Source organism: Acanthochromis polyacanthus, chromosome 22 (assembly GCF_021347895.1).
Source record: "Acanthochromis polyacanthus isolate Apoly-LR-REF ecotype Palm Island chromosome 22, KAUST_Apoly_ChrSc, whole genome shotgun sequence".
NCBI classification, from domain to species: Eukaryota; Metazoa; Chordata; class Actinopteri; family Pomacentridae; genus Acanthochromis; species Acanthochromis polyacanthus.
The window spans coordinates 21,439,780-21,451,782 of NC_067134.1; the positions used below are offsets into that span (position 1 = coordinate 21,439,780).

Below are 12,003 nucleotides of genomic sequence, written 5' to 3' on the forward strand. Positions count from 1 at the left end.
AAATCCCCAAATTTCTGAAAATTCGCAAAACCTTCGGGAAGAAAATTCCAATAATTCCTTAAAAGCTTCCCTTTAAAGTTCTATTTTAAAAAAAATCCCCCAAATTTGGCAAGAACATCCTTGTAAATATTTTCAGAAAATGAGTAAAAATCTTCCACATAAATCCTAAAAATATTTAGTGATTACATATATATCAGTCAAACTTTTAATATTTTTAAGAACATTCACAAAAAAAATGCTGGATTTTGGTTGATTTTTTTGTGAATGAAAGAAAAGCATTTTTTTTCAATGAAGATAACATTAAATTAATCAGAAATACAAACTTTTGAATAATACAAAACAACCGGCCAAAACTGTAAATAACAACTGTAAAATACTGTACTTATATCAGCATAAAAACCTTTATTTTACAGATCTGTCAAAGAACATTCCCTCAGTGTTTTCTCTCTCCTCTCCTTGGCTGTATTTGGTGAAGAACAAAAGGAGGAGGGGAGAAAGAAGAAAAAGAGAGGAGGAGACAAGAGGGAAGATGGGTGGGATTCATTCTAAAGAGGATTATAGAGCTGCCTGAGCCATCTGTGGCTCTGTACTGATAAGCCTTGTTATACGATCAGTAACCAACAGACTCACCAACAGTAACAGAGGCCTGCTGCTCTTTCTGACCCTCAGCCATTATACATCCCATTGTAACAAACTGTTCAATTTAACAGCCAAAATAATTAGCAGCTGTCAGCTAAAGTCTTCAAGCTAACAGCTACAGGCCTGTAATATATTATTGATAATTACTGTGCTGTAATATAACATAATTATATGACATAATGCTGATAATTTGACAGATACTTCGCAGCGATTCAACTCTGGATCCACATTTCACCAGTTGGAGACGTCGCACGTATATTTGCGTCACACGTCACCAGCGTCCGTCTCCAATAGCAACCAAGTGCAGCTGTGTTGTTTATCCAGGATGGATTCCCTTACAGAGAGTGAAATGACACAGATATCAAGACTCCAGGTAGGCGGGCATCAAGTTAACAACTAAAGCTTTGGTTTAATTGATACGAACACAAAGTCGTATTCAAATAGGGCCCAAAATGTATATATTCGACCAAAAACTTCAGTAACCGACCGAGAAAAGAGAGTTAGCATAAAGCTATGTCCTCCTTGTTGTTGTAGGTTATGTGCGTTTTATTTTTTCCTGACACACAAAACTTTCTGCTTTATTTTTGACGATGGAAGATAAAACTAAATATGTATAGTTTCAGTTACTACATTAAGCTAGCTCAATAAAGGTCAGTGTTGAATTCCACATAACTTTTATGCTAACTTATATTGATACTTCCCCATATTTCAAAAGTACTTTTAACTTTACTTTATTGGTAATGAACAATATAAACTCCACAGCTGTGGCACAGCATTGGACTGTACTGGTTCCATAGTTACCATAATGAGAAATGCAAAAATAACAAACAGCAACAAGCAAATAATGCCGAAATAAACACATAAATACATTTAAATATAAATACATGCAAAAATACATAGCTAAATGTATAAATTAATACATGTAAAAAAACAAACATGTTGAAATGCATCAGTAAACGTTGAAATGAATAAATGTACAAAATAAATTTAAAAAAATGCTGAATGTAGAAATACATAAATGATTAGCCAAAGAAACTGAGACACATTAAAAAATGTTTGAAACAGAATAATAAATAAATATCTCAATAAATAGATGCAGATACACACAAATAAACATATATACTATACTATAAAATATAAAATTCATCAGTGTATGTATATAATATACAAATAAATGTAGAAACAAATAAATGCATAAAAATCAAATAATTATAAATAAAATTAATCTAGAAATACCCAAACATATGAATAAAAAATGTGTAAATTCAGAAATAAATGTATATAATACATAAAGTCTGAAAAAAATACATGTAGAAAAGCATCAAAAATATGGAAACAAATAATTGTTGATCAGTATAGAAACCAAAAATTGCCAAAATACATTTAAAAATGTATTACCAAATAAAGGTTGAAATGCACCAACACATGTAGAAACAAATGCAAGCAAAAATGCATCAATCAATGCAGAAATAAGAAAATGTAGAAATGAATCTCCAAAAAATCTAATGTAGATAAAACATGAATTCAATTATGCTCTGTTCTGTGACCAAATGTATTCATTTATAGAATTATTCATGTGTTTATTTATACTTTAGTCCATTTTATCCTTCATACTTCACATGCATGTGTGTTTGCACCAAACACAAATAACAGCTATAATGATGCACTTGTACAGCATCAGTAAATCAAAATAATGTGTGCGAAGTGAGTGAATCATGCAATGCCAGCAGTAAACCAAGTTAACAGCTGAATTATGAGCAAAGAGTTACAGCTCGGCCTTTAAAATGTTTCATACACAGTAATGCTTCAGGAATAAAGGTACTTTGAAAGCACTACGGTGATTGTGACATCTATGTGCGTATATCACATAATATTCTTGCTCTTGCTATTATTTTAGAGAGATGCTGGTATACAGAGGCTCAGTGGTCACTTCTCGTGGCCTGAGTTCTCTGACAAACGGCGGCGCTTCCATCAGGAGTTTGTATTTGACGTCGCTATGTTCGCTGCAGACCGTGGATTCTCCTGGAACAACGTGATCCGAGCGGCTGTGGCCTCCAAAGACGTGTTTCCACAGCTAGATGGTCAGAACAAACAGCAGTGTGCTTTACAGACGCCTGACAGGTGACGTAGAGCTTCACCTGGAGGTTATGATCAATGTAGCCTTTAAGCAGGCTTCATCTGTTGCTATCTGTGTTTAATTTTAACTCTAGGGAATGCCCTGTGATATTAAGATGCAACACGAGTGCATTTTTCCACAATAGAAATGCACAAATTTCACATGAATGGCTGTCATTGTCATTCACCTAAAGCAGATGTTGGTTTTCCAGCCTAAATCTGAATGAGTCATCTGCAGTGAGTCATTCCCCGTGTGGCTCATGAAAACATTCTTCATGCCTTATTAATAATACAAGTCTGTCACACTTGGAAGCTGTTTTGGTTTTTCAGAGAACAAAAGAACAGAGAACAAATTCTGTATTTTTTATTGTTTTGGACTTTCTTCTATCCATCAGATCACAATGTACGCAAACTGCTGTCTGTGCTGAGAGACGTGCTGTGTGAGCGTTTACAAAACCTTCTTCCTGTCCACCGACATGAGCTCACCCGGTACCTGATGGACACCTGTGTCACCCGGCGGAGGCTTTTTCAGGCGGTGGTGAGCGGAGCTGCTGACATGTCCAGCATCCGATTACACCTAGAGGTGCAGCTCCCACCAACACCCTGTCCTCTAGCACAGGTGAGAGGAAACCTTTAAGCAGCAGCTAGCAGTAAGAAACCTGCAGTATCCATCATGTGAGTTCTGTAAAATTCAGGATAGATTCTCACAACTTCGGGAATCACATCATCCTTAACCCTCCTGTTGTCCTCATTTACGGGCACCAAAAAATATTGTTTCATTTTCTGAAAAAAATCCAAAAATTCCACCAAAAAAATTCCCCAAATTTCTGAAAGTTTACAAAACCTTCAGGAATAAAATTCCAATAATACCTTAAAAGTTTTATTTTAAAAAAATCCCCCAAATTTGGCAAGACAATTTTTGTAAATATTTTCAAAAAATGAGTAAAATTTTTTTTCCAAAAAACCCTTAAAGTATCTAAAGTGATTACATATATATCAGTAAAACTTCTATTGTTTTCTTGAAGAACATTCACATAAAAATCAACCAAAAACCTGTGAAATTCGCTGGGGTGAAAAAAACAAACAAAAACAGAGAAGAGCATCCTAAATGAATCATTCTTATTATTAGTTTACGTATTCAGTTATAGTCACCTTTATTAATGAAGAAACCTAGATGAGAACAACAGGCTCTCTGCTATTATATGCTGTTAAACATTACATTTAATGTGTATCAGTTCCTAATATCTTTCTGGATCACTAATAATCGGCATCAGCCCAAAAAACCCATATCGGTCGATCCTGAGTTAAGTCCACAATAATAGAGTCACTACAGCAGGAACATAGAGTCTTAATTTTGCTGGTTTTTGGCTACATTTAAAAGTCATAATTCAGCCTGAGAGACACTGGTAATGATCACCATGGAGAATTAATATCAATGTAAAATCTTGTGGCTTCATTTGCGAACAGATGAGCTTTACAACGGGTTATTAAAAGCAGATTAATTTCTGCTGCTGCTACAATGACTTTAACACATCTTCTAATTTGTCTAAGCTTCCCAAAGTGGCCCCTGCTGATGAGTCAACTCTACTTATTGCTGCAGGGCACAGATCTACAGGAGGGGGAGACTCAGGAGCTACTAGCTAAAGTCACTTCAGCACTGCAGCAGAAAGAAGAAGAGCTGAGAAGTCTCCGAGAGGGGCCACGGGTTACTGTCAGTGAGGTCAGTTTACCAGGGGATGAGCATCTGGACAAACAGGTAGGACTCAGATTTAAAAAAAACAAAACAAAAACAGGAAGCATCTGGGATTTTTTATCGGTCATCACCTCACTGGTTTTCTTTCTGCCTGTACGTGTAGGACATCGTGGAGTTGGTTCGTGCAGCAGTGAGGGCCACAAAAGGGCAGATAGAGGAGAGTTTGAACGAAGAGGCTGCCCTGCTGGGAGACATCCTGCAGCTGAAAGTGCAGCAGGAAGCTTTGGCCACTAGGAGGCACCACCACACTGTTTCTTCCAATACAGCTTTCAACAAACCAGACACAACAGCAACAGCAAAAGCAAAACGCAAAACAAGAGTGAGAGAGAGTGGACAGGCTGTGTGAGGGCAGGACGTCAGAGAATAAAGCTGAATGGAGGTAAACACTGCTAATGATGCTCAAGTTTTGTTAATTTATGACATCTAGTACTTCAGTTTTGTGATTATGTGAGTAGAGTAAGTGGTTACAAAAGTCAGGGCTTTTGTATAAGGATTTACTCTTCTTGAAAAAGTCATCCTCCTGATTTGAAAGAAAATGCTACATTATAAATAACAAATATTAATAAAAAACAATAGCCCTTTAATTCACTCTACACAGCTGCAAAACAGAAGACATCCTTCTAAATCAGTCAAAAAACTGCTAATACATGAACTGATTCATCATTCAGAAATATTTAGCACCAAGACTGCAGCTTCTACATGGAAAATACTATTTAAATATAAATAAAACAACTAAACACACCAGTGCAAACGTCAAGCAGCTGTACCTGCTGTCCTTTTCCGAAAAGGCATATAAGAAAACTGAAGCAGCAGCTAAGCACCTAGAAACTATCCCTGCAGTGCTGCTTTCTCAGGTTACCAGTTTGTGCAGTAGCAGAGGTAAAGCCTGTCAGTGGTTGTGACTACAGTACATATTCATTTAGAGTGCAGCTTTTACAAAAGCCCACTGGTTTGGAGGACAGCAGAAGTCCCACTTAAGGCATACTGCAGGCTGGTAACACACTTATACACTCAATATGATAATACAGACATAGAATACATTCACAGAGAGAGAAGCTGCTGTAGTGACTGCAGCACGTTAAGCACAAAAGCTGGAGAAAAAAGCCACAAATCCAATCAGATATGTGATATAGAGTGATCTGGAATGCTTTTGCCTCAGATATTGAAGTTTATGTCTCCATTATGTTGTCAAATCAACCCTTTGGTATTCATGTAGGATTTCATGTGATCAGATATGAATCTGATCACATGAATCAGATATGAATCTGATCACATGAAATCAGACATGTGGCTCTTGTCTCTACGTCACATTCACTTTCAAGTAAAGCTTTGCATGGAGTTGCTACAAAAGGCTCAGTAGGCTTGTGCCACCTGGTTGCCCAGGTTGATGTGAGTCAGCATCGTCTGCACCAGCTCTGGGAGGTCATACTCGTGCTTCCAGCCCCAGTCCCGCCTCGCTGCGCTGTCCTCCAACGCCATTGGCCAGCCCTCCGCTGAAAACACACACAAGCCGTAGTTAGTTATGATATTCTTCCAGTCAGTTCAACGCTCCTTCCTCCATTCGTCTACACAGTCATGTCACCTATAGCCTGCCGGACAGGATCCACATTGTAGGTGACCCTGAGGTCAGGCAGGACTTTCTGGATCTCCTGGGTCAGCTCCTGTGGTGTGAAGCTCATGGCGTTGATGTTGTAGGTGCGGCTGACAAGTGTGTCTGCTGGAGCCTCCATTAACTCCAGAGTAGCCCTGACACAGTCATCTGGACCAGAGAGGAGAGGAACAGAGGTAAAGATGAATGAAAGATACGAAAAATGGTGTTGGCAGTTAAGCCAAAATAAAGTCTGAGCCTACCAATGTACATCATAGGAAGCCGTGTGTCGCTGTGCAGGTTGCACTCGAAGTGACCGCTTTTTACGGCTGCATGGAAGATCTGGACGGCATAGTCTGGGAAATGGAGAAACAGATCAGTGAAAGCAGAGACAATCAAGGTAGGGTTTGGTGTCATATACAAGCAATTAAACTCAAAAGGAATGTGTCCAAGAAAGTAATTTCTCCTGAAGCCAGTCGATTTTTCAGTTGTTTGCAGTGGGAGCTCAATCTATTTACACAATGCTAAAAATGCCAGCAGTTTGACAAGGCTCTGGGTGTTGGTCATAGAGATTATGTAGCCAGCTGTCCAAGAAGGGACGAGACAAATTCCACATTGGTCATATCCTCCTCGAACAAGTGCAAAACAGTTCTAAACACCAATGGAGAAGAGTGTGATCTCCGAGTATCTGTTCTACCAGATGACATCCCCAGACTTCCACAATATCAAAATGAAAATTACTGCTTGGAGGAACATTTAATTTGCAGTGGTTCTGGTCAGCCAGTTGCTTTTTAGCACATTACTTCTGCAGATACAGAGGGTCCTTGACTTCCCTCAGAGTTCTGTTCCTACAGATTGATGCAAGTCCATTTTTGCCGCAAGTCGGAACTCAGGGCAAAATGTCAACAAAGCAGTTATGTGCATCATAATATTGATCAGTTCTTCATAAAAGTCATACATGTATGAGTCATTTTACAAGAAGAAAACAGAATATGTTATACTGTTTTTACAACTTGATCTAAAAATGCCGATGTTCGTTGGCGTTTCGCCCTGTTCTCAGCGTTTTATTTAATCTAATTTCACTTCCACGGTGTGTAGCCCTTAAGGCAGACTTATCGATGTACTTTTGTTTTGAAAAAGCCTTTATTTTGAAGTTGTCTGTTGACAGTTGTCACTTGCTGTCTGCTATTTTGGTGTTTAAGTGCTTTTCTGGATGCACGGCTCTACTTTGTAAACGCCACAGAGGCAATGTCAGAAGTAATTACCTTCATTTTTGGACTTACTGGTTGAGTTAAAATGATTTATTTACATGTATTTATGTTGCTTTATCCTGTTTTTGTTCCAGTTTTCACTCTGTAATGTGTATCAAGAGCCACAGTAAAAAAGTCAAGTTTGCTGCGACTCACAATTCATTTTGCAAGCTCGAGTTCAACTAGTTGGACAGGTGCAGCTTTTATGTTGTAGTGATGACAGCACACATGGAGATGGCTTTCCTTTTTTTGGAGCATCAGAAGAGTCTGAGAGCCATAATGAAGGGCAAAAAAGTTAGCGAATGTAGCACAATCCAAGCTGGCATACAAACGGCTGATGTAAACAAAGCCAGTCAGCGCCACATGACGATGTATATGTCTGCTCTGCTCGCGAAATAGTTACATGTAACCAGTTATGACGTAACGACAAAACGTCATATATCGGGGACTTAGGTTAAATGTTTTGAACTGTTTCAAACCTGTAGTTCCTCCTCCAGGCTGAGAGTCAGCTGAGATGATGCCTGGGTACCTGAGGCAGCGGAAATCCAGCCCATACCTGTGGTGGTAGTACTGTTAAAGGGAGGCAGGAAAAAATTCAGAAACAAAATCATACAACCCTTCTTATGGGGACCTGAGCTAAAACAGGGAGTTTGAAATGTGAAATTCACACACAAGTCTATCTTTGTGTCTGTGAATGTACAGTGAGCGTCTCACCTCACCCATCAGCTCTGCATGGACCTTGGACACACCATAGATGGTGCGTGGTCTCTGCACACACAGATCAGGGGTGGGGTCTCTGGGGGAGGACGGACCGAAGGCACCGATTGTGCTGGGGACAAACACACGCAGACCATGTTCGGTTGCTATGTCTAATATGTTATGGAGACCTACAAAGAGAGAGAGGCTGTGCTTAAGTGAGCTGGGATGTTGCAGGATGCCCTTAGAATCTGTAAATAAGCGCTCAGTGGATTCTACACGTGTTGAAGAAGCGAGTACCCGTGATGTTGACCTCTTTAGCGAGGGCGACGTTGTTCTCTCCCACGGCCGACAGCACAGCCGAATAGTGAACCAGCCAGCTGATGTTGTTGTTGACGATGAGCTCCCTGAGGTTCTTGGAGTCCAGGATGTCTGAGAAGATGAATGGACCTGTAGAGGACACATGAACACAATAGATAAAGTGTTTGAAACCTAGTTTAAGGGTCATATGTTTTGCATTTATTCGGCTCAAGCGAGAATGAAAAAAAATCAAAGCAAATCCTTAGATTTATTACAGAATGGAGGGCTGTTCTTCAATTCAAAGGCATGTCTGAAGGTTTCATTGTGTCCTGGTCTACTGAGACAACTGACGATAAAGAAATGAATGTCACAGCCTCCTCTAATTGTTTTCTTTCTTTCTAGTGTCAGTAAACATCTGTCAGTTGTTCACAAAAATCTAACTGCATGAAAATGTACACACCGCTGTGGTAGATATGGCTGGGAGGTTTCCGGATGTCAGACAGGATCACGTTGTTTTTTCCAAATCGCCGCCTGAGGGAGAGACATCTGCATGGTCAGTTCTGGGATCTGTAACCAGCAAACACGTCTACAGCATGAATGCAATTAGCACAGTTAGCATGAGGGGAAACATGGTTTGATTAACTCTGAAAAGAAGTCTTGATTTTTCAGGCCTTCAGGCATCTATACTTGGATGTGGGTGATCTTTAGAGACAGAATCCACAATCTGAAGCACAGCTGTACCTACATATTTAGCTGAGCTCATGTAATTACACGACTAGTTGTTTATTTGGTTACCTAGATACAAAGCCTGTCTGATTTATATCTCCGCTGCTTTGATGCTTGTTTTGAAAAATCTGTCTCGGCTAACTAGTTAGCCCCAGCCTGTTTCTTCTCATGTTTTTCTCTGCTGCTGTTGTGGTGGTCCTTCGTGTCATTCAGCTGCCTCTCTGCTGAGTCTCTTGTTCTGCAGATGAACTCCATCATCTTGGACTGCAGCTAGAGGGCCGTTTCATCATGGGAGGACTTTACAGTAAGTTGCGAGTTTAAACAAATTAACTAATTCTTCATCTGCTGCAGGTTCTGGTTTGAAGTTCTGGCTGGAGTGGCTGTTCAGCTTGCAGCAGATCTTCTGGAGAACAGAACAAGAACCCCTGTTGCAGCTCAAAATGGTGAAGTCCATCTGCAGGACGAGTTTTTTTAATGACAGCTAAATGACATCAAGGACCACCTCAGCAGCGACCCAGCCAGCCTGCAGGTAGTAAAACATGAGGCAGGCCAGATGGTCCACGATATAAGATCATCTGTGATATCTGTTTTCACAGTCACATGAGCTGCTCACATATCCCAGGTTATATAATTTTTTTTGCCCAGCAGGTGTCACCTTCTGGTGTCTTCTTGTTGCTGTGCTGCAGCTCTCCTATAATTTGCAACTGAACACATTTGGAAACAACAAAACACTTGAAATGAGAGGTTATGCAAACTTCTTACCTCAACAACTGGGCAAGCCCCACCCCTAGCTGTCCCAGACCCCCTGCAACAATAAAAGGAGGAGCATTGTGTCATCATTGGGAGTGTTTTTTACTGGAATAAAAGACAATAAATACCTGAGAAGTGATATAGCTAGTGCAAAAACCAACCCGTGATGAGGATTTTGGGGTTGTCATTGTCGGCGCAGGATGATGCGTGATTTCTCCCAGAAACAGATAACTGTTGTGAGGATGAGCTGACACCACGCAATGCAGGGATCAGCTGCTCAGCGCTGCACGGGGATCTGCTCCCAAGATGCTTCACTGCACCTCTCAGCAACTGCATCGCCAGCATTGTAAAGGCTCCTATAAAAAAGCAATGATTGGAATAAAAATAGTACTTTCACAGCCTTGGCGCACAACAGATAGGCCACATTACTATTACGAAGCACATTTGTGTGGCCAAGGACAAAATGAACCACTGATTTTAATGCATACGAGTGTCATTCTAGATGCTACCTCGATGTACAGAACAGTGTGTACTGTCCTCACCTAAACATTCACATGCTATGTACTGCATTTCTATGTCTGATCACTAGGCTCCGCTCAATTTAAGCATTTTAGAAGTTCACAGCCTCTTTTTATTACCTTGAAACTGTCCAAGTAAACACATGATGTCCCTCAGGTCTTCACTAACCCCTACACCTATCTCAGATTAGCTCCCTCCTGCTGACTGGGTCTAAATATAAACTCCTTCAAATAAATTCCAGACCACCCTTCAGCTTACAGGGGGCAGTCAGGTTAATCTGTACAATCACAGCATAATGCCATTTGGTAGTCTTGCTACAGATACAAGCAGTATAAGGATAAACAGGGAAAGGAAGCTGTTACTTAATAGAGGCAAAATAACATGCAGACATGACAATCCAACTAAAATAGTGACTACTCAGACAAACTTAGTGAATAAAAATGAGAAATGAGACATTGTATTATGATGCCTTAATGTGACCTTTTCTTTAAACACACACACAAAAATGACGTGTTATGGTGTTAATTATGTTTTCAATGAATGGATAATAAACCAGTCCCCACAGCTGGTACTTGCTGCACATGAAAACAATTCAAATAGTGTCAAAACAGTTAATTATGTGTCCAAAACCGTAATTAATGTGAGGTTGTTTACCTGTATATGACAGATATGATTGTCTCCTCTCAAATAACATTCAGATAAATGCAGCAAAACAGCTCGGTTTTATCTATTCGTCTGCTAAGCTATGATAACCCCATTTACACATTAGTAAATATCGGTGTAACTATAATCTTTATCTCGCCTCCCCCCGCTGCTAACGTTAGATAACGGTTAACGTTAGCTTAGCAACCGTTTAAAGCGGCTTTAGCGAGCTGAAGCTGACAAAAAAAGCGGAATATAACGGCGGCAGAACGGAAAACATGAAACACAAAGTAAAGCCACGTTAATGTCTTACTTTAATGCGAACCGGAGAATGAAAGGACAACTCAAACCTCCTCCAGAGTCTGTAATCAAACATAAGAACTGTCGCGTGGCTGTGGGCAAAGACCGTTCTGCGCTGTGATTGGCTGACAGCGACCCCGCCAAAATAAAATCCATGTTATAACTTTCAAAATAAAACGATATAAGACTTCCTGAAACAGCTGAATACAACCACCGCAAATGGAAATCATGCAAAACACGTCGTTATACAATTAAATGCAGAACGAAAATAACCAGGGGTCTGGGATATAGAATGTCATTTTAAACAACACTAAATAATAAAAAAAGAAATAAATATCACACAAATAAATATGACTATGAAATAAATATAGAAATTAATTAAATAAATTTGATTTATAATAAATTTTAGAATGTCACATTTCTTTATTTCAGGAGAATTTTTTTTCAGAAAGCTAATTTATTTAGAAGACTTTGATTTCTTATTGTCACATTTATTTATTTCAGAGGACTGTTTTTTTTTTTTTTTTTAAAGTGCATTAGTATATTTCAGGGGACTTTTTTCAAAAAATTACATTAATTTTTTTCAGGGGACATTTATTTCATAATGATACTTATATTATTTTCAAAATACATATTCCATAATAGCACATTTATGTAATTATTTCAGGAGACTTTGATGTCATAAAGTCACATGCATTTATTTCAGGGGACTTCTATTTAAATGT

The 12,003-nt window shown here is 39.2% G+C and overlaps 2 protein-coding genes across 4 annotated transcripts; one reads left to right on the forward strand and one right to left on the reverse strand.

Annotated features, from left to right (window-relative positions):
- The first annotated feature begins 390 nt into the window (after positions 1 to 390).
- Positions 391 to 4,966, forward strand: c22h8orf74 (chromosome 22 C8orf74 homolog). Of its 2 annotated transcripts, none has more exons than XM_022197710.2 (5): positions 391 to 1,012; positions 2,537 to 2,720; positions 3,150 to 3,373; positions 4,355 to 4,510; positions 4,611 to 4,966. In XM_022197710.2, the coding sequence occupies exons 1-5, from the start codon at positions 965 to 967 to the stop codon at positions 4,851 to 4,853; spliced, it is 855 nt and encodes a 284-aa protein (XP_022053402.2). In that variant the 5' UTR covers positions 391 to 964; the 3' UTR covers positions 4,854 to 4,966. The 2 variants fall into 2 exon arrangements, with proteins under 2 accessions (XP_022053402.2, XP_051799418.1); XM_051943458.1 differs by having other exon boundaries at positions 979 to 1,012; positions 2,649 to 2,720.
- A 100-nt stretch (positions 4,967 to 5,066) lies between these two features.
- On the reverse strand, positions 5,067 to 11,415 carry LOC110953611 (L-threonine 3-dehydrogenase, mitochondrial-like). 2 transcript variants are annotated; one of them, XM_022197709.2, is made up of 10 exons: positions 11,292 to 11,415; positions 9,979 to 10,173; positions 9,830 to 9,872; positions 8,802 to 8,872; positions 8,342 to 8,491; positions 8,060 to 8,232; positions 7,825 to 7,915; positions 6,359 to 6,451; positions 6,090 to 6,266; positions 5,067 to 6,000 (listed from the first exon to the last, which is right to left on the reverse strand). In XM_022197709.2, exons 2-10 carry the CDS (start codon positions 10,160 to 10,162, stop codon positions 5,861 to 5,863), a joined length of 1,122 nt encoding a protein of 373 aa, XP_022053401.1. In that variant the 5' UTR covers positions 10,163 to 10,173; positions 11,292 to 11,415; the 3' UTR covers positions 5,067 to 5,860. The 2 variants fall into 2 exon arrangements, with proteins under 2 accessions (XP_022053401.1, XP_022053400.1); XM_022197708.2 differs by lacking the exon at positions 11,292 to 11,415 and adding an exon at positions 10,991 to 11,213.
- Positions 11,416 to 12,003: the final 588 nt, after the last annotated feature.

Coding starts and splice junctions, on each gene's coding strand:
- c22h8orf74 (XM_022197710.2), top strand. CDS start 965: ATGGATTCCCTTACAGAGAGTGAAATGACACAGATATCAAGACTCCAG. Junction 2,721..3,149: donor CGTGTTTCCACAGCTAGATG/GTCAGAACAAAC, acceptor TCTATCCATCAG/ATCACAATGTACGCAAACTG. Junction 3,374..4,354: donor CACCCTGTCCTCTAGCACAG/GTGAGAGGAAAC, acceptor TTATTGCTGCAG/GGCACAGATCTACAGGAGGG.
- LOC110953611 (XM_022197708.2), bottom strand. CDS start 11,030: ATGTTATTTGAGAGGAGACAATCATATCTGTCATATACAG. Junction 7,916..8,059: donor ATGCAGAGCTGATGGGTGAG/GTGAGACGCTCA, acceptor TCCCTTTAACAG/TACTACCACCACAGGTATGG. Junction 6,001..6,089: donor TCCTGTCCGGCAGGCTATAG/GTGACATGACTG, acceptor GTGTGTTTTCAG/CGGAGGGCTGGCCAATGGCG.